Source organism: Grammomys surdaster, unplaced genomic scaffold, assembly GCF_004785775.1.
Source record: "Grammomys surdaster isolate TR1022 unplaced genomic scaffold, NIH_TR_1.0 186, whole genome shotgun sequence".
Taxonomy (NCBI): domain Eukaryota; kingdom Metazoa; phylum Chordata; class Mammalia; order Rodentia; family Muridae; genus Grammomys; species Grammomys surdaster.
The window spans coordinates 5,130,540-5,152,918 of record NW_021604631.1 but is presented as its reverse complement, the minus strand read 5'-3'; the positions used below and the strand labels follow the sequence as shown (position 1 = coordinate 5,152,918).

The 22,379-nt window shown below is 44.1% G+C and overlaps 1 protein-coding gene across 1 annotated transcript in view; it reads left to right on the top strand.

The window, feature by feature from the left end:
- Svopl (SVOP like) overlaps positions 1-22,379 on the top strand; it is a 50,610-nt gene that overhangs the window by 9,493 nt on the left and 18,738 nt on the right. The window contains exons 6-13 of the mRNA XM_028768406.1: positions 821-884; positions 5,078-5,203; positions 7,057-7,185; positions 9,211-9,284; positions 11,472-11,683; positions 15,264-15,375; positions 17,751-17,832; positions 18,777-18,866. Of these exons, the coding sequence (XP_028624239.1) occupies positions 821-884; positions 5,078-5,203; positions 7,057-7,185; positions 9,211-9,284; positions 11,472-11,683; positions 15,264-15,375; positions 17,751-17,832; positions 18,777-18,866 (889 nt within the window). The remainder of the gene's footprint in view (positions 1-820; positions 885-5,077; positions 5,204-7,056; positions 7,186-9,210; positions 9,285-11,471; positions 11,684-15,263; positions 15,376-17,750; positions 17,833-18,776; positions 18,867-22,379) is intronic.

Below are 22,379 nucleotides of genomic sequence, written 5' to 3'. Positions count from 1 at the left end.
GAAGGAAGGAAGGAAGGAAGGAAGGAAGGAAGGAAGGAAGGAAGGAAGAAAGGAAGGAAGGAAGACCCAGCTCTGACTAATGCTAACAGAAAACAGTGTGAAAACTGCTGGACTCTCATTCTGTTTCTTCTATTTACAAGTCACTCGGTACTTCATTAGGACTGTGCTGTGACTGTCATCAGTGAACGTTCTTTGCCTTTCCTTGGGTATATTTGATTTCTTAGGTATGTTTTACATCAAAAAGTTGATTTGATTTGATAAAGCCATCATCCAAAGCTTGAGCAAAGCAATAGAGCTAATGTCCTTGTTTAAAAGGACCGTCGCAGCAAAGTGACAGTCAAGGAGCAGTTGCAAGTTCACTTCTCACTGGAAGTGGAAAGTCACTGTAACAATTATGGCTTCATATCCAATGAGCTCCTTTATAATTAAAATAATTTTTAGATTTATGTGTGTGAATGCTTTGCAACATGTATGTATATATGTGCATAGGTATGTATGTATGTATGCGTGCATGTATGTATGTATGCGTGCATGTATGTATGTATGTGTATCCTGTGAGTGCCTGGTGCCCTCAGAGGTTAGAAAAAGAGTGTCAGATACCTTGGAACTGGAATTAAGGACGATTATGAGAATCAACCTCCAGTCCCATGCAAGAGCCACAAAGTACTCTTAACTGCTGAGCCATCTCTAAAGCAGCTCCCCCACCCCCACCCCCCAAGGTTATAATATCTGTATTGAGGTGAAAACTTGTGATCATTTAAAGGAAAGATACTTGGTTTTGTAAAAGGAGAATGACTATGTTTCTCCTTTTCCTGTGCAGGTTAATCATAAAGACTGAATTTTTGCCCACAAAATACCGAGGCTACATGCTACCCTTGTCTCAGGTAAGGTAGAGTGGGAAGTGTGGAGCATCGTGCTTCTGAAAGAACAGGACTGTGGGCTGCTGTCCTTCCAATCAAGCACTCACTTGGTTGACCTTGGGTACTGTCTATTATTTTGGCACCAACTAATGGGCACTGAGCATGTCTAATGCCTGTGGTCCAATCTGAAGATTTTCTGAGCTTGTGCCACCCAGCAGTGATGGATGGTTAAGATACTATACGTCTACGATGGCCTTTTTCACCTCACTGAGACTTCAGAGAAGGAGACAGCTCCTACCGTTTTTGCATGCTCTGTCTTTCTTCCAAGGATGCTGGTGTGTCCAGACCCATACAGCGCCCACTTGGAGGAAGGCACCTTGACTGTGTCTTGGCAGCTGCTGTTCCTCCAGGGTCCTCCATAGATCTCCACAGATCCTGGCTGGCGGTTGACTAGAGGTCATCAGAAGCCGTATCAGTCTTGCTTCCCTGGACTGTTTTTGATGCCCTCAAACCCTAAAGTCCCAACTTCATTAAATGTCCAAGAGAAAGAAGTCCCTCTCCACTAAGGTTTAAAATATTCAGAAATAAATAAAACAGGAGGTTGTTTTGCTTTTTTTTTTTTAACACAGAATTTAGGCAACAACAACCATCAAGAACTAGAAACATCCAATGGTGAGTCCAGTTCTCACCAGGTTTTGTCTTCACTGTTTCCTGACCAGGAATGTATCTTTATTCATAGTGACTGCACTTTATACTTCAATACTAAGTGGTCCATCTGTTCACTACCATGACAGGCTTCCCCAATACCCCCATCTTGTCTAAGTCTCCTTGGGTCATATTGTCAACTCCAGTGGCTGCCTGTATATAGACATCCCTTTGTACCCATGGTGGATTGGTTCTTGGATCCCAGAGGGTACAAAAATCTATGGAGGCTCAAGTTCCTTATAGAAAATGGTATCATATTTCATATACTCCCTGGGTACTACATACTTTCAATAATTTACATGTGAGTTGCCTAATCAAGGTTTTGTAGGCATACAGTTGTCCAGCACAGACTTATTTTTTTAAAAATATCCTCCATATACAATTGGCCAAAACCATGGATGTAGAATTCATGGATATGAATCCTACAGAAAGGGATGGACAGCTCTACTTATGTTTTCTTCTTACTGTCTCCAAAAATATTTATTAAAAACCAAGAACAGCAGGGCAGTGGTGGCACACGCATTTAATCCCAGCACTTGGGAGGCAGAGGCAGGCGGATTTCTGAGTTCGAAGCCAGCCTGGTCTACAGAGTGAGTTCCAGGACAGCCAGGACTACATAGAGAAACCCTGTCTCGAAAAACAAAAAACAAAAAAACAAACAAACAAAAAAGAAAGAAACAAAACAAAACAAAAAACAAACCAAACAAACAAACAAACAAGAATACCTTCCTGAATTGAGAGCTGGTAGCCATTTACCTGAGAGTCACTAGAATATTTTAATGAGTCCTGAAATGCAATGTCAGGATTTTATTGCTGTGAAGAGACACCGTGACCACAGCAACTCTTATAAGGGAAAGCATTTAACTGGGGCTTTTCTAGCTTTATGTTTTTGATTGTTTCCTTTGCTGCCTAAACTTGGCTGTCCTGGAACTCTGTAGACCAGGTTGGCCTCAAACTTAGGGATCTGCCAGCCTCTGCCTTCTGAGCTAGGATTAAAGATGTGCCCCACCACACTAGGACCTAAGCTGTTCTTTAATTCCTTTTAACAAGTTGGAAGCTTAGCCGGGTGGCATCTTGCCCTGAAGAATTCACTCCCTTCATTTCATTTAATCTGTTTATCTCTTTGAATTCAGGACTTAGTACCATTCTACTTCCTGGTGCCCATTTTCTCCTCAAACTGAAGGTTTTGTATTTTTCTTTGCTCAGCTGCTTTCTTTTCATTACCGATAATCACACAACAAAACTGATACTAGACTGTTTTGAGGTTTCCTTTGCCAACACAATCAATCCAAAAACTCTTTAACTTAGCTGCAGACAGATTTTTCAGTCAAGGGCAAAACACAGCCACATTCTTCATCCAAACATCACAAGAACAGTCTCTAGGCCACATACTGACATTCGTTTCTGAAAACTTGAGCCAGGCCTCAACAGTAGGTCACCCTCAGCACCACTGTCTTCCATGTTCCTACTAGGATGGCCCATTGAGCCCCACTGAAAACACTCCATGGCTTTCCCAATCCTAAGTCCCAAAGTCCATATTCAAACAAAAGCATGGTCCAACCTATTACAACCAAACCCCAGTCCCTGGTACCAAATTCTGTCTTAGTTAGGGTTTCATTGCTGTGGAGAGAGACCGTGACCATGGCACCTCTTATCAAGGAAAACATTTAGTTGGGGCTGGCTTGTAGTTTCAGAGGGTCAGCCCATTATTGTCATGGTGGGAAGCATGCCAGCTTTCAGGCAGACATGGTGCTGGAGAAAGAGCTGAGAGATCTACATCTAAATCAGCAGGTAGCAGGAAGGAAAGCTAGCTTGAGTTTCTGAGACCTCAAAGCCCATCTTCTAGTGACAAGTGTCCTCCAACAAAGCCATACCTACTTCAACAATGCCACACCTCCTAATAGTACCACTCTCTATGAACCTATGAGGACATTTTATTCAAATAGTACATGCAACCTTCTTAGACCTTGCCTCTTCACTTTCCCCTGGGACCTGTGATATCTGTGTTTCTATTGCAGGGCAAAGCAAGCAGTTCACCTGCTATCTGAGCTTAAATGTGGGAGCCACAGGGGACCCTACTCTTTCCCTCTCCTTAATTTCCAGACTCAGCTGGCTCATTCACAATTCTTGGACCCTTCATCCAAGGGTTCATTAACAGACCTTGTCACCTTTACCTTTAAAAATGTGTGCCAAGGCCAGGCGGTGGTGGCGCACACCTTTAATCCCAGCACTTGTGAGGCAGAGGCAGGCGGATTTCTGAGTTCGAGAGTTCGAGGCTAGCCTGGTCTACAGAGTGAGTTCCAGGACAGCCAGGGCTACACAGAGAAACCCTGTCTCGAAATAAAAAAAAATGTGTGCCAAATGCATTTAAAAAGTCCTTTTCCCTGTTACTACTGCCACATCATCTGTCACTCACTCTCAAACAGCAGCTGTATCTATTTCAGAAAAGTTGTCCCTTGTCACCCAAGCCATTCTCCATACGTTATTCTATTTTCTTTATAGCCCTAACACTTTCCAAAATAATCTATTTTTGGTGAAATTATCGTTGATAAGATAATCCTCCCTTGGGGCTGGAGAGATGGCTCAGTGGTTGAGAGCACTGATATTCTTATAGCACATATGGGTTTGGTCCCCAGCACTCACTCAGCAGCTTACAACCATCTGTGACTCCAGTTCTAGGAAATCTGACACCTACTGGCCTCCTCGGTCAACAGATACGGTACACAAACATATATGCAGGTAAAACACATAGACACATAAAAATAAATATTTTTAAAAGCCATCTGTCAATTGGCTCCCTAAAGGGTCTTCTAAAATGCTACCTTCTCTATCTCTGTGAGATGGAATGAACATTATTTTTCATCGTAAATGGGTAGGAGTGCTCAGGCTAGTGGGAATGGTTCTATTAATAATTCTTGACCAGCAGGGCCCACAGGACTTGATATCAAATTTATAAACATAAAAAAAAATATAAAGCATTACATATTCTATGGACTGTTTTTGGAAAAAGGAACAAAATACTTACTTGTTGGCTGTGTCTAAAGGATCATGGGAGGCAAACAGTAAATAAGCTATGTCATATCCTGAGAAACAAAATGACTGGCAGAGAGCTGGGAGCAGAGCCCATTCCCCACCCGCCTTGTGCTTCCTCATGACAAGGGATTGTATTATCTGCACCAGAAAACAAATCAGTGTTGAAAACCTCTAGAATATTAGATGTTTTTGTTTGTTTGTTTGTTTTTGTTTGTTTTTTAAACTTTAGTAACACTGTTGACAGGATTTCTGTAGCTAAAATAGACCCAACAATTTATAGAAAACAAATTGAGCCACGGAGCAAAGTGACTTATCAACTCCTCAGATCAGAGGAGCCATCCCGGAAGTAAACCTGGTTGTCACCCCTCAGAACTCCCACTCACAAAGTACACAAAAGGATTGGTCCTAAGGCTCCACAGAAGGGGAAGTGTCAGAGGCAGGACAGAAGGACCAGTCATGTTTCTGGTCTTTCTCCCCAGGTTTTCTGGCTTGCTGGCTCGCTGCTCATCATCAGCATGGCCTCTGTGGTCATCCCCACCATTGGGTGGCGCTGGCTCATCCGAATCGCCTCCATTCCTGGCATCATCCTCATCATGGCCTTCAAGGTGATGCTTTTGAAACTGCCTCTTTGTTACCTTTCTGCTGGACCACAGATCTCTTTTCTCCACAAATGTAGTTTTTTTTTATGTTTTAAAACAGATTTGCTTTCATTTTTAATTATGTATATGACTGTGTGTTTATATGTGGTTATGTGCATGTGACTTAGGGTTTTACTGCTGCGAACAGACACCATGACCAAGGCAAGTCTTATAAAGTACATTTAATTGGTCAGCTTACAGCTTCAGTGGTTCAGTCATTATCATCAAGGTGGGAACATGGCAGCATCCAGGCAGGCATGGTGCAGGAGGAGCTGAGAGTTCTTCATCTGAAGGCTGCTAGTGGGAGACTGACTTCCAGGCAGCTAGGATGAGGGTCTTAAAGCCCACACCCACAGTGACACACATCCTCCAACAAGGCACACCTCCTCCAACAGGGTCACACCTCCTAATAGTGCCACTCCCTGGGCCGAGCATATACAAACCATCACAGCCTGTGAGTATGTCCGACCCCTTGGAGCTGTAATAACTTTCAGTTGTGGGGATGTATGCATCTCAGTTGGCTGAGTGCTTGTCTGGAATACTTGAAGCTGCCCTGGGTTTGTTCATTAGCACAGCATACCACAGCCTGGTAACACATGCTTACTGTAGTCTTGGTACTGAGGAGACACGGGCAGGTAGCTCAGAAGTTCAAGGTCATCCTCAACTATATAGTGACTTGAAGCCATCCTGGGCTACATAAGAAAGAAAAGGAAGGGCCGGGCGGTGGTGGCGCATGCCTGTAATCCCAGCACTTGGGAGGCAGAGGCAGGCGGATTTCTGAGTTCGAGGCCAGCCTGGTCTACAGAGTGAGTTCCAGGACAGCCAGGGCTACACAGAGAAACCCTGTTTCAAAATACAAAAAAACCAAAAAACAAACAAACAAACAAGAAAAAAAAGGAAGGAAAGAGAAGGAGAGGAGAGGGGAGAGAGAGAGAGAGAAGGGAGCAGAAAGAAAGAATTGAGGAAGAGAAGGCCCCTGGGTGGTCATTTATTTCAAACCTCAGTCCAATTCAGGTCTCCACAGAGACACTCCCCCCTTCTTTTTTAAGAGTTGACAACCTCCTAAGTCTTTCCTTTTCTACACTAAGCAAAGTCATGACTACCCTCCACACATCTTTCCTATGGCTAGTCTCAGGGCCAAGCTCCCCTCTCTTCTCTGTATAGGTTCAGAGGATCATTCTCCTTAGATCTGTTGCTCAGAATTACCCCTCACCCATCCCTGGCCCTGAGGGCTTGGGGGTGTGGTTCAGGGGTATGATGCCTACCTTACTTGCAGAAGGCCTTGGGTTAATCCTCAGTGTGTACCCACCACCACCACCAAGATTCACAGCTAGACCCCTATCAGGCCTGTTGCTTCCTCTGGGAAGACCGGTCTCTGTGGTTGTAGACTAAGACTTCATTGCTCTCTCAGCCAGCTGCATCCTATCATTGGGTGTTCTTAAGGCTAGGTTCAAGTGCAGCCTGGAACTGGTTGTATATGAGTCGCTCTCAAGCCCAGAATCTAATACCAGTCATTATAGAATTGATGCATGTGTAAAAAAAATTAAATAAAAATCTATATTGTATTCAAATATCTAAAGTTAGTCCTTTGGTTTTAGTCCAGTGTTTCTTGATCTCTAGATCTCTCTCCCTAGAGGCAAATTTCTGAGTTAGCACAAATTCATCAGAAAGTGCTTGATATGCTGTGTGCCATTAAGCTTGCCAACCCTGCCATGGGGGTGGGGACTACCAGGACTGAGTAAGGCATGGAGTAGTAACAACAGAACCTTTTACAGTCTGTGGAACCTGTGGCTCTGATGCTCTTTGTAATCTGTGCCCAGTTTATCCCTGAATCAGCTCGCTTCAACGTCTCCACTGGGAACACGCAGGCTGCACTGGACACCCTGGAGAGCATTGCCAAGATGAACCGCTCAGTCATGCCAGAGGGACAGCTGGTGGAGCCCATCCTGGTGAGTTCACACCTGAGTAATCCTCCACTGGTAGTTCAGACAGAAGAGGACCTGTGCTCTCTAGTCTGGCTCCTGGTGGCAGAGGGGTGGCCTAGGACGAGCTGATTAGAGGTGGGACTCTGCCGTACTGCCCTGTTGATTACCTGACTTAATTTTTGCTATCTATAAAACACAAGTGATCCCTCTTGCAGAGCTACACATCATTTGCCTTCATGGCAATAATATGAAAGATTTTTAAATTTTTATTTTATTTTCTTATATTGGCTTTGTCTCATTTTGAGAAAGTATTTCCATAAGGCCTAACAGGTTCCTTCAAAAACTTTTCCACCACCTTGCTGCATACTAGGATATGGTTCATGAGTTAGTTTTATTACTTGAAGTATTTTCATAACATATATTTATTTGTGTATATTTATTCATATGCCGGCCACAGCATGCATGTGAAGGCCAGAGAACAGTTTGTGGTTGTCAGTTCTCTTCTTTTACTTTGTGTGTTCTGGAAATTGAACTCAGGTCGTCATGCTTGGTAGCAAGTGCCTTTATCTGCTGAGCCATTTTGATAGCCTCTCTTTTACATTTTAAAGGTGTGTGTGTGTGTGTGTGTGTGTGTGTGTGTGTGTGAACATGTGAATTGTGCAGATGCTAGTAGAGGCCAGAAGGTGGTATTGGATCTCCTGGAGCTGGAATTAAGGCAGTTGTGAGCCATCCAGCATGGTGCTAAGAACCAAACTCCAGCCCTCTGGAAAAGCAGTAATCACTCTTAATGTCTGAGCCATCTTTCTAGTCTCCCCTCTCCCGACCATTTAAAGAAATTAAAATACTGCTTTCCTTACAGACAGTTTGGGAGATAGGGAATTAGTAGTTTGGTCAAAGAATTTCCTCTTTAGACCAGAATAGAAAGAAGGTTTCTTTAAATCTAAGCAAGCCGGTCACATGTGGAAGAGTTGGTTGCAAAGTTGATACTTGCGCCCACGGTGCGTGTGGGAGCAAGAGCAGCTGAGGCACTGCTGCCTGAGCCACAGCCACAGGGCAGGAAGAGTCAGCAAATGGCACAGAAAGGAGAGGAGGTCTCAGTGGGGGGACCACTTGTTCTTGGCGCTCTGGGCAGCACAGCCTTAACCCCTTCATCCTGAAGCCTCAGAGGAGACTAGCACTAAGGAGGGGCCATGCTGGAATGACTCCATGCATTTGCATGGATGTCAGTCATCGAGTTCTGACCCTCTGAAGCCTTAAGCCCAGTTAAAAGGTTCCTTCTGTAAGTCGCCTGGTCATGATGTTTGTTACATCAGCAGAACAGTAACTAAGACATTGACCTCCTTAGGAAGAGGAAGCTTGCATTTGACTCAGCCTCAGAGTTCACAGCCAGTACCCAGCAGGCTTCGGTGCTTCTGAGCCTGTGATGGGACAGCATCCTGGCAGAAGGACATGTCAGAGCAGAGCTGCCCACCTCATGGCAGCTGAGACACAAATTGTGATAAAAAAAGGGCTAGGGACAAAGGGGCCCTACCTCTGAACGTCGTCATCAGTTTCCAAATGCCCTCTAGTTCTGAATACTTCTGTCAACTAAGGAGAACACGAATTATCAAGTTAATTCTTAGTGACTGGATCCACCAGCCAGGGCCAGGTTTTTAAAAAATTTATTATTTTGTGTGTTTAGGTGTTTTTCTCTCATGTATATCTATATTCCATATGCAGGAAGTGCCCCCCAGAGGCCAAAAGAGGGTGTCGGAGACCATGGAACTGGAGTAAGGGATGGCTCTGAGTTGCCTTGTGGGTGCTGGGATCCAGCTGGTCCTTTGCACAGTGCTCTTTACCAAGAAGTTGTCCTCCAGACCCTAGGCCTGGTTTTTAACACATCAGTCTTTTGGGTTTGGTGGGGAAAGGGCTTCAAAACTGAGCTGTACAGGGATGGTCTCACCACACCATACTCCTGGGTAACTCTTGATCTGTGTGATCAGTAACATCAGAGAAATATGTCCTTAGCTCTCCATGTGTGTGGTCTGACCCTCCTGTGCATTTTCCCAGGAGAAAAGAGGAAGATTTGCAGATCTTCTGGATTCTAAATACCTTCGGACTACATTACAGATCTGGGTCATATGGTAAGAACGTAATCATTTCGAGGCCAAGGTTGAATAAGCAGGTATGCTAAGTGTGCCTTTAATCGCAGCACTCAGGAGGCAGAAGCAGGAGGACCTGCGAGTTCAGGGTCAGCCTGGGCTACATAGTGAATCCCTGGACAGCCTGGGTTATACACAGAGAAACTCTGTCTTGAAAAACCAAACCCAAGCCAAACCAACTAACCAAAGAAACAAACAAAAATACAAACAGGTATTTGAAGGATGACCACTCAAGTACAATAGTTCCACAAATACACCCCCCCCTTTTTTTTAAACTTTGTCTCCAGAGTTCAAAGATCATATTTGTTTTGGCTTCTTTAACAGAGAGAGCACATGTACATAGAACTTTAATTATGGCGTGTTTCAGATTGTTTCGTTAGTCTGTATAGGAACTTACATGTAAGACAGCATGGTGTGAACTGTGGTGTTCTCTGATCGAATCCTCTATGGATAAGGGGACTACTGTAAATTCACTTTCAGGGACACTTAGAGGAAATACACACGGAAGATCAAATAGCCTCTCCCGCAGTGCCTTGTCTTTCTGATATCACCCGCCCTCCCCTCCCCCCAAATGATAAAACTGTAAAAAGAGAAAGGAAACCTTAATATTCTACGATGTTCCCGGCTCTTCCCATGACTGTCTGTGCTCACCTCCTGACCTTCGGTAGTCTGGACTCTCTGATTACCCTACAACAGAGACTGATCCTTTGAGCTCGCCAGTGATGGTGGGACAGCCTTTGGAGGACCTCTCTACTGTGCAGCCTTAACCTTGAGTCAGCAAAGGATTCCAAGTAGGCCTCAAAAGATGCTTAATACACAGGAAAGACTGATGACTTTTACCATGTTAAATTAGCATCTCTGGAGTTGGGCTTGGTGGCACATTCCTGTAATGTCAGCACTTGGAGAGTGAGACAGGGGGTTCAAGATTCAAGGTCATCTTCTGCTACCAGTTTGAAGCCAGCCTAGGGTACACAAAACCCTGTCTCAAATAAACAAAAATGTGGTGTCCTTGTGCCACATAATATCAAGAGAAGCCTAAATGGCAAGTTATCAACTAAGAGAAGAAATTTGAAATATATACACACATATACACATCACATTTTTGATATATAAATATATGTGTATAATGCAGTGTATAATAAGCACATAAAATACAAGTGATATATATGTAATTGTCTTTCAACAAGTTAAGATAGGCGATTAAGTTTAAGATTTTTTCTTTTTAAAATTTGTGTGTTTGTGTGTATTTCACTGTACTTCACGTGTGTGTGGCAGAGGATGCTGGAAGAGGGTGTCAGATCTCCTGGCAACATATGGCAGCGAGCCATCCAACATGGCTGCTGGGAACTCAAGTATGTCTCCTTAGGAAGGGCAGCAAACCATCTTAGCCACTGAGCTATCTCTCTAGCCCCAACCACTGAGTTTAGAAAGAGACAAAAGGCTTGACTAGGTACATTATCCAAACTGAATCTGAAGCACATGTTCAGACATGCTTAACCTTAAGGTCACCAAGAGAATAAAAATTAAAACCCTACAAGTTTTCACAAACTCAATAATGGATAAGAACATCTATATTGAAAAAGACCACCGGGCTGGAGAGATGGTTCACCAGTTAAGTACACTGGCTGCTCTTGCAGAGGACCCCAGTTCAGTTCCTAGCACCCATGTGGTAACTCACAACCATTTAACTTCAGCTCTAGGAGATCCAACACCCTCTCCTGGTTTCCAAGGGCACAGCATGCACATGGTGCACATACATGCCTGCAGACAAAACACACATAAAATAAAGATGGTTCTTTAAGAAGACTGCATATACCAAGGGTTTGCAAGTTTGCAAAGTAACTGGAACATTCCATGCACAGCTACCTGCTGTTCAAATGGGAATAGATGGTTTGGAATCCTGTCTATGGGTGTGTTAGTGTTAAAAAAACATACATGGTAGGAGTCAGTAATTGTAGTTCAAAGTTTATTATGTTCAACAGAAATGCACACACGTGTTTCTCCAAAGGCATCTTCAGATGCTGTGGATGCTGTCTAGTATAGGCTGTTTCTGTTTCTCTGTGTCTTCCACACAGAGCCCTTCCCTTCTTATCCCTGCCTGCCATGGTTCTTTTTATCCCCCAGGCCTGGTGAAAGCTTTTGCTAATGATATCCTTCTCATACTTCCAGGCTGGGAATTTCCTTTGCCTATTATGGGGTTATCCTGGCCAGTGCTGAGTTGCTGGAACGAGATCTGGTCTGCGGTTCAAAGTCAGAGTCAGAACCAGAGGTGGTGGAGACCACAGGGGACTCAGCGGAGGGTCTCAGTCCCTGCTACTGCCACATGTTTGCACCCTCTGACTACAGGACCATGATCATCAGCACCCTCGGGGAAATCGCTTGTAAGATTGCCCATGTACCAGCCCTCTTCCAGGTGGGGTTCCTGCAGCTCAGGGTTTAAGAGAAGTGTGACCTCCATGTTGGGGCTCCCGCCTAGCAGAACTCCTCAGGTCTTCAGATCACACTTCTACATCCTGGGTTTGGGCTGTTGTGGGGGAGGAGGGCCTAAAAGAGCAAAGCTTTGAAGTATTCCATTTGATCAATACCAAGATACATTTTTAGTCTAGAGTAGTGGCATACACCTTTAATCCCAATGCTCGGGAAGTAGAGGCCGGTGGACTTATGTGAATTCTAGGCCAGCCTGATCTACATAGTGAGTTCCAGGCTAATCAGGGCTATATAAGTAGTGAGACCGGTCTCATATGAAAAGATCCAGTTTTTGAGATCATAATATAATTCCCTTTCCTTCCCACAAACCTCACTCTCAAATTCATAGCCTCTAGTTTTGTTTTTTTTTTTTTAAAGATTTATTTATTTATTATATATGAATACACTGTAGCTGTCTTCAGACACACCAGAAGAGGGCATCAGATCTCATTACAGATGGTTGTGAGCCACCATGTGGTTGCTGGGATTTGAACTCAGGACCGCTGGAAGTGCAGTCAGTGCTCTTAACCACTGAGCCATCTCTCCAGCCCTCTAGTTTTGTTTTGTTTATTTATTTACAACAAACTTCTTTTCCCCCCTTAGCTTTCGTCCCCTCTTCCACAGTGTTCCCTGAGCTTTAGATGCAGGAGTGTTTTGAAGATGTATCCATTGGGACTGGGCTCCACAACTCTGGATTTTGATTGGTTGTGGTTTTCGGTAGCTGCAGAGAAGTTTCCTTGATGAGGGGTGAAGACTGTGCTTATCTGTGGGTATAAAAATAAATATTTATAGTATCATTAGGGATTATGCTGGCTCGGTGAAATGGTGGTTGTAGGGTCTTCTCCAAGATCCATGACTTCACCAGCCCTGGAGAGTTGGGTAGGTTTCCAGTCCAGGCATGGTTTCCTGCTTGTTGAGTGGGCCTTACCTCTGGTTAGACAGCTTCTGGTTAGAGCCAAGGTATGCGCGCACTATTAGGGTCACTGTGCCTTGGTGGTCATTGTCATGGTTCATAGGCATCACAGGACAGTTGGTGGCTTCCTTCCTTTGGAAGCTTGCATGGTACCTTCTGGTGCCATGAAAGGTGGTCCTCAGGAAGGAGTTTTCAGGTCAGATGCAGCTCTGGTCCTCTGGGTTCTGTGTCTGAAGTACATGATGTCTTCAGCAGTAGAGACTTACCTTCCACTTCTGGGAAGCAGCCAAGAGCAGCAATATATCCTATAATGTTTTGTATGATCTGATTTTTGTACAGTATGATTTGTTTTGTATGATTTGATAGTTTTGTGGGTTGTTTTTTTTTTTTTTTTTTGGTAGGTTCCTGCCCAACAACTCAAGAGAGCTCATGCCTGGTGTTGGGGTTTTTGTTAGATAGTCTTCGGCTCCTGGGGGAGTATTGTCAGCCCAGATGGGAAAAATTCATTTAAACTACATATGTATATGTATACACTGACTTACACACACTCTAGGCTTTTTTTAGGTAGATAGATAATACTATGGTTCTTATGATGTTCTCAGATATTCTTCCTGTTATTTTACCGGCTTCCCTCCTCCTGTATTTATCTCTCTTCACCTGTTTAATTATTTTATTTTTATGGTTTTTGTTTAGATTTTATTTTATGTGTATGGCTATTTTGCCTGCCTATATGTTTGTGTGCCATATTCATGATAGTGCCCTCACAGATCAGAAGAGCATGTTTGGTCTCCTGAGCCACCGCATAGGTGGGTGCTGGGAATAGAATCCAGGCCATTCTCTGCTAGAGCAGCAAGTGCTCTTAACTGCTGAGCCATCTCTCTAGCCTTAATAAGCCCCACCCTGCTTTCTCATTTCCCCCTCAGATCACTCCTGTTCTCCCCTCTCTCCCCACAACAAAGACTTTCCGTGTTCCTAGATTCTGCAGTTCCTTCAGGTTATATACTCACACCTGATCATTTGGAGGTAGGAACCTCATGTCAGAGAGAACATGCAGTGACTACCTTTCTGGGCTGGGTTGCCTCATTCAATATGATCTTTCCTACTTCCATCCATTTATCTGGATGGAACTCTGGAGAAGGATATTTATTGTACTGGTCAGTTTTCTGTGTCAACTTGACACAAGCTGGAGTTATCACAGAGAAAGGAGCCTCCCTTGAGGAATACCTCCATGCGATCCAGATGTAAGGCAGATGTTCTCAATTAGTGATAAAGTGTGGGAGGGCCCCTTGTGGCTTGTGCCATCCCTGGGCTGGTAGTCTTGGGTTCTATAAGAAAGCAAGCTGAGCAAGCCAGGGGAAGCAAGCCAGTAAGTAACATCCCTCCATGGCCTCTGCATCAGCTCCTGCTTCCTGACCTGCTTGAGTTCAGTCTTGACTTCCTTTGGTGATGAACAGCAGTGTGGAAGTGTAAGCTGAATAAACCCTTTCCTCCCCAACTTGCTTCTTGGTCATGATGTTTTGTGCAGGAATCGAAACCCTAAGACAGATGTCAGGATATATAGTAACTCTAAAGTGGGGATCTCTCTCTCTCATTTGGTGTTCAAGACAGGGTTTCTCTATTTGTAGAGTTTTGTCTGTCCTGGAACTCACTCTGTAGACCAAGCAGGCCTCTAAATCACAGAGATCCATCAAACTGTCTCTGCCTCCTGGGTACTGGGATTAAAGGCATGTGCCATCACCACCAGCTAAAATGGGGATATCTTACAATTAGATTTCAATTGGCAGCACTGTTTATTTTTACCCGACAAATGATGGCCTATAAAAACCAGTATGACTGGATTTAGCTGAGTTGCTTGAGTGCTTGCCTACCTACATGCACAAAACCCCCAGGACCGTGTGAACTGGGTGCAGTGGTGTATGACTGTAATCCCATTGCTTTCGGACTACATACAAGAGGATCAGAAATTCAAGGTCATCCTTGGCTGAGTTTGAGGACAGCGATATGAGATCCTGTCTCAAAAAATTAAACAGAGCTCAGAGCCGAGTGTAGTGGCACAAGCCGACCCAGTGAAACCCTGTCTCAAAGACTGAAAGTCAGTGGAGCCTTGAGTCCAGTGGACAATGGTATATGACATTTAGTTCTAGCAAACTGGTAGTTTACAACAGACCTTTATGGTAAAGTAAGCAAAAAAGTAAAGTAGAATAAAATAAAATAAAGCTGTGTATGGTGACATATACTTTTATTTCCAGCACTTGGGAGGCAGAGGTAGGTGAGTTTGAGGCCAACCTGGTTTCTATAATGAGTTCTAGGACAGTCATAACTATGCAGAGAGACATTGTATAAAAAAGAGAGAGAAGAAGATAAGAAAGAAAAGAAAATCATACCTTTATGTATAACCAGTAGTTGATATGCATGGACCCATAATGGACCCATATGGAAAAAGCACACTGGAGATGTCACAGATTCCATGACAGTGTGCCCGGGTTTAGGATGGTAGCTGCTTCCTTATGAAATCACAGGTGTCTGTGGAGACCACTTTTGCTCCAAGGTGTTACCACTTGTGTTTGCTGTTTGCTTTCTAGTGAACCCTTTAAATATCCTGGGCATCAATTTCCTGGGCCGACGCCTGAGCCTGTCCATCACCATGGGCTGCACGGCTTTGTTTTTCCTTCTCCTCAACATCTGCACGTCAAGGTACTTACTCTTCGGTGGCTTCTACATACGTGGTGTGAAAGTTATCAAATGGGACTTCCTGACTCCAGTGGAGTCTGGAACATGTCATCTCAAAGGGAGAGTAGAGAGCAGCCTGTCTGTCAGACTAAAAGGCCCTCCCCTCCTCTGTGCCCTGCTTCCTTCAGCTCTCAGGGGATGTTGTACAGTGCCGAGATGCTCACTGTACCCACTAGTTTATTTAGGTTCTCTATGCAAAGCTTCTTGGAGATCTGGAGAACAGTCCTAGCTTTTTACCAAATTATCTGAACCAATAAGAACTAGCTCAGTGACACAGACAACATCTGTCTGAGGGCTGGAAGCATAGTTCGGGTGTAGAATACTTGCCTCAGATAGCAAGCATCACCCCAAATCTGCAACCCTGAGCAACTACTGATCTGTGAGTTCTATACCATAGGCCAACCAACCATAGATTGAAATAAAAAAAAAATTCATTCCAGACAGTGAAAGCAAACTACCTCTCTGTAGAGTATGAGTTCTGGCTAGCTACATGTCACCATGACACAAGCAAAAGGCATCTGAAAGGAGGGACCCTCAACTGAGAAAAGGCTTCCACAAGATCTCATTGTAGGGCATTTTCTCTTTCTCTCTTTCTTTCTTCCTTCCTTCCTTCCTTCCTTCCTTCCTTCCTTCCTTCCTTCCTTCCTTTCTTCCTTCCTTCCTTCTTTCCTTTCTTCCTCTCCAAGGATATATTTATTTATTTATTTATTTATTTATTTATTTATTTATTCATGATGTATTTGTTTTTATTTTATGTGCACTGGTGTTTTGCCTGCATATATGTCTGTGGCAGGGCATCGGATCCCTAAGAGCTGGAGCTACAGATGCTTATGAACCACCATGTAGGTGCTGAGAGTTGAACTCAGGACCTCTGGAAGAGCAACCAGTGCTCTTAACTGCTGAGCCATCTCTCCAGCCCCCATAGTGAATTTTCTTAATTAGTGATTGATAGGGGAGGGCCTCTCCTGTTGTGGGTGGTGCCATCTTTGGACTGGTAGACTTGGGTTCTATAAGAAAGCAGGTTGAGCAAGCCAGGAGGAGCAAGCCAGTAAGCAGTACCCCTCCATGGCTGCTTGTGCATCAGCGCCTGCCTCCAGGTCTCCGCCCTGCTTGAGCTGCTGTCCTGATTCCCTTCAATGATGGACTGCTATGTGAAAGTATAGGCCAAATAAACTGTGTCTTCCTTATGTTGCTTTTGGCCATGGTGTTTCACCACAGCAGTAGAAACCCTAACTGAGATAGCCTGCCATTGGTCTCTCTTTAAGATTTGTGAATTGGATCATTTTTGAGGTTTTCTTTATTTTTTGAAGTTATTATTACATCATTTTCCCCTTTACTTTCCTTCCTCAAATCTCTCCCATCCACTCTCAGCTGTCTTTTAGTGGCATTTTAAAACTTTCATTGTTACACACACACACACACACACACACACACATTCTAAATATGTAAATACATGCTGCTCAGTCCGTATAATATTACCTGTATGTTTGTGACCTCAGGGATGGTCATTTGGTGTTGGATAACCAGTGCAGGGAGGATGATTCCTTGGTGATAACCGTTTCTCCTGCTCTCAGTATTCCCAGTTGCTTATAGTTCTTTGTCTAGAATTGAGGCCCTGAGAGCTTTCTTCCATGTTAGCATGCCCATTGGTATCTTTGTTGTTCAGGTCTTGTTCAGGTAGCCATGATGAGACTTCATGGGTACAGCCTCTCTGACATTTCTAGGATACGTTTTTCTCAGAGCAAACTCCCTACGATCTTTCTGACCGCTCTTGCACAGTGGGCCCCGGGCGCAGGACATGTGTGGTGGATGTGTTGGTTGTGTCTGGTCACCACACAATCTCTTGTTCTCTACACAGCATTGCTCCTTAAACAATACCACACAGCATTTACATCTAACAAAGGACTAGGCGATCTAGTGATTTAAAGGAGAAATACGAGGGAGCTGGACAGATGGCTCAGTAGATAAGAACGCTTGCTGCTCTTGTAGAGGACCCAGGTTCAGTTGCCGGCACCTAGAGAATGTTTTACAACCACCTGAAATCCAGTTCCAGGGGATCTGATGCCCTGCTCTGACCTTCCAGATGAGCACATGGTACACATACACACATGTAGGCAAAGCAATTATACCAATAAAAGACCTTTTCCAAGGCCTGTGCTCCCCAGGGAGCATCAGGCCCGAGCAGCCTGCTTTGGTGAATGGAATTGTATGGAAACTACCTTAGGATATCACAGTCAGGTCCGTGAGGAGCAGCGTCCTGCCAAGGCTCAGAGCTTTGTGACACTGTCTTCGAAGTTCCTCTGTGTCTGTTCCTATAACTTCCTCTGCTTCTTCTTCAGTGCTGGCCTCATTGGCTTCCTGTTCATGCTGAGAGCCCTGGTGGCAGCAAATTTCAACACCATCTACATTTATACTGCTGAGGTGAGCACTGGGGAATGGTGTGACTACACAGGACATGCCCAGTGAGCTTTCAATTTGTGCATCTCCAACTGCTGTTAACCATTTGGCAAGTTTCTTAAAACATTCTATGAAAATGGTATCAGAGAGTTTGGTATGCATTTCCCCTCTCTTGTTCAGACTACTGAAATTCAGTTTCTCAAAGACAAGATCTCTTCCCTTTGTCATAAAATCAGAATGTCAGTCAAACTGGTCACTATGACAAATGCCTGAAGTAATTTTGGGGAGGGAAGATCTCTTTTAGTTCTGTCTCAGTTGTTCTGGTTCATGGCTATCTGTTTTACCCCTTGGTCTGTAACAGAGGTGCCGTGGTCAAAGGGTGGGGATTACCTCATAGCAGCCAGGAAGCCAGGGGAGGAGCAAGAAGTGAGGTGAGCTAAGATAACACCCTCAAAAGCACACGCCAGTGCCCACATCCTCTAAGGAGGCTTCCGAAGTTCTAGTCTATCCCAATTTTGAGTCCATTAGTGGATTAGACAATTGATTAGGACAGGCCTAATGTCCTTTATTAATTTAAGCAGCTCCACATCCAAATATGTCAACAATAAAAATTACTTACCATGGGCTGGGGAGATGGCTCCCTGGAAGAAGGCACTTGCTGCCAAACGTGACAATCTGAGTTCAGTTCCCCAGATTGATGTGATAGAAGGACAGCCCTGACTTTTGCGAGTCATCCTCGATCTCCACATGCACCTTAAATGCATGCATAGCCTTGCACACACGAGAAATAAATAAATGTAACTTTGAAAAAAAATCAAAACTGTATACCAAAGACAAAGAACATCTTCTATCTCGAAATACATCCAGTATTTTACAAATACAGAAACCTGAACTAGAAAGGGAAGGGAAGACGAGAATCCTGGGAAGACCAGTCACCAACAGGCATTTTCTATTCCTCTTCTCTGCAGGTCTACCCAACCCCGATGCGCGCTCTGGGGATGGGAACCAGCGGCTCCCTGTGCCGCATTGGAGCGATGGTAGCTCCGTTTATATCCCAGGTACCCAAGAAGGGTGTGCATGGAGACTGAACCTCAGTGGGGTGGGAAAAAGGGACCCCCGTGCTCTCAGAGTAAGGGTATATCGCAAGAATTTCTGCTTTATTCAGGGGCATCAATGTTTAATTGCGTATGGGCTCTAATTGTGAATTCTAGGTCTTGTGGAACTTGTCAGTCAGGATGGACTGTTGAAAAACAGGAAACCACCGGGGGTAGATCAGGAAGGCGGAGCCAGGGGATGGAGTGGGCAGAAGTCTGGCACAGGCTGGGATAAAATTCTATCTGTTTTTAAAAGAGGAATATTTATTTTATATAAATGAGTACACTGTAGCTGTCTTCAGACACACCAGAGAAGGGAATTGAATCCCCTTCCAGATGGTTGTGAGTCACTGTACAGTTGCTGGAATTGAACTCAGGACCTCTAGAATAGCAGTCAGTGCTCTTAACCATTGAGCCGTATCTCCAGCCCTGATGTTTCCTATCTTTCAATAGAGGGAATTTTGTGTCTACAAAGCTTTTAAACTCCCCCTGAAAGTGTTTCCTGTCTTTTCCTGTTACTTTTGTCTTGCACTGTTGCTTTTGAAAATTCCTCTCTACCTGTTTCATTTGTAGCACAGAAGAGCCTACCAGTGAGGGGCGCAGGACACCCACTCTGTCCTCCTGTGAGCAGATGGAGGCCAGGTTTCTCTCCCAGCTTTCAATGGGGATGGAGACTGTGGGTTCTCAGTCACCTGCAGGTTCTCCCCAGGCAACTGGCATTGTTATGCATCAGGCCACTTTGACTCTAGGGTCCTTGGCAACCGTCAGAAAAGATCACAACTTGGGCTGAGGCCTGAGGGGGTCTGCTGTGCTTAGCCTCCTGGGCACTAAGTAGGCTCCTAACTCTGGGTGGCTATATCTCATCTTTCCTGCACCTTCCACATTCTAAAATAGAGACGAATGAACGAATTTGCATACGTTTATCTGGAAGCTGAGACTATTTAAATGCAAAGCAGTTAGAGACATATATGACACAGCCTTTGAGAGACACTATATAATCAACAATCAAGGCCAAGTGCTACTCAGATAAATATTTCTCATCAAGAAAATAGTTTGGTGACTACAGATCAGTCCTTTCTTGTTAAGGTGCGTAACGGCTGCAGATGTTTAATACTCTAGACAAGATGAGATCTAAAGCATGAAGGTGGCCAAGGAAACAGCATTTTTACTGCTGAGAACACCATCTTTGATGACCACACAGGCATCAGTGTCAGCTCTGCAAGACAGGCCATCTGGCAGAGATGCAGGAAGACTCCTGCTTCTCTTTTCCACTGTGTTGAAAGCTCAGATGTGGTTCAATCTACAGAAGCATCCCTTGTATGGGGACATATTAAACATATTTCATGGGAAAGAGTTTAATATGCTTCATTATTGAGCACCAAGAAGACGCACACTGCAGTGTTTGGATATTATAACTACCTGGTGTTACATCATCATCGACTTTAAGGAACTGTGATGGGGGGAGGGAATGAGGGGAAGAGGGAACACGGAAATAAGAGAAACAAAGGCACTTTAAACCCCATCCAGGGGAACCAGTCACTATGTACTTTGCTTCCTTAACCAGTTTGGATGTGGAGAATTTAAGTCTGGGAAGCTTCGTGTCCACTCCCAAGGTATTGTCTAGCTTTCTCATGGAGTGAGCTGCTTCAGGATTTCCTTGGTGATAGCTGTCAATCTTAAGTGCTAGGGTAGCATTATGACATAACTATTCCTGGGGTCCACCCAGAGATGCAGACGGTCGAGACGGAGACTCGCTACCATTAAGTACCCACAGCAAAGTCTGAGTTGGCTGCTCTGTACACCGACTTCCTGAGGGAGGCTGTCCCGTCCACTGGGAGAGCAGCGGTCAGGAGCTGGCTTTTCCTTTTCACAAGGTTCTTTCTTTTCTTATTTTCTAAAACAGGTGATTCAATAAGTTCAAGTGAAAACTTTCCAGGCCTCGAGAGATAGCTTAGTGCTTAGAGTGTTTGCTGTTCTTACAGAGGGCTGGAGTTCAATTCCAACACCCAACACTCATGTTGGGTGGCTGACATCTGTCTGTAACCACAGTTCTGTGATACCGGATGTCCTTTTAGACCCCTCAGGTACTGCATACATATAGCACCCCCCCACACACACACACACATGCACACACACATAAAATATATTTTAAAAGTAAAAGCCGTATACATTAGTCAGTAGTATGTTTACATAATCTAAAGGCTAAACATATAAAGTTTAATTCAAATGCATCTTTTAAAGTGAATGTTTTGAGGTATCTAGTTGTTAGGAAATTAACTGCAATAAAAATAATAAAATCCAGGTTTACGTATTCCAAGCAAACAAAAAAGGAGAATCTTACTGTAAAATAAAGGTTTGCCACAGTGCGGAAGGGATCAGTACAAGACTTCTCGGGGGCTAGACCAGGGACTATTCTCCTTTATTCTAGGAAGAATTAGGAATCAGTACCTTAATCCTAGCCGTGTATCTTAGTTCATGATCTTATAACAATTTATCAAAGACTGAGACACTAGGGACGTGGCTCAGTTGGAAGAGTGCCTACCTAGCATGCAAGTATCCCTGGGTTCCAGCCCCTGCAATCTCAGCACTTTGGGAGGCAGAGGCAGGAGGATCAGAAGTTCAAGGCCATCCTCACCTACGTGGTAAGTTTAGAGCCAGGGCTAGGTGAGACCTTGTCTCAAAAACAAACAGGAAAACAGTTAGACTGAGAAGCTTGTAAATAACAGAGATTTCTGATAGTTCTGGGGACAGGAAGCACAGGACTACATGTCTGTAGGGCTGGATTCTGATGAGGGCCCTCTGCCTAGCTGGCTGATACACCTCCCAAAGGACCTACCTCCAAATAGAACATGCTCGCATCTGAGATTAGAATTTCAACATAGGAATTTTGGAGGGGCATATAGACCTACAGAGTCAATGACATTAGGAGTCCCTTGGTTCAGCGATGTATGATATACTGAGACCTTCTATAGATGGGTGGTTAAGTCCTAGTAAACGAAGGACTTTAGTACCACAGCCCGGTGTATGGAACAGCTAGGAAAAGTAGTGTGTCAAAGCAATGAAGACTGCCCCCTTGTGGCCGAACCTAAACAAGCCATCTTATTAAGTGAGACAGACCATCATGCAAATAAATGAAGGCACGCGAGCATGCGTCACACACATGCAGGCACACAACACGTCACAAAGGAATGTCAATGGGAAATTTCGCTCAGAGAATGGGGCAGGGCAAACAAACGGAGCCTTCGTTCAGAGGCAGGAGGTCTATTTACCTTGTATCCTCTTTCGGTGACTAATTTAAGAAATGATTTCTGGAGTGTAAGTCCCCCCTCCCTATGGTAGAATTTTTTCTGGTATCGGTATTTATGTAGCTCACTAACAGTCTCTGTCTTATGAAATAAAATTTTTATTCTATTAGTATATCATATTAGTGTATCATATTAGTATATCATATTAGTATATCATATTAGTATATCATAT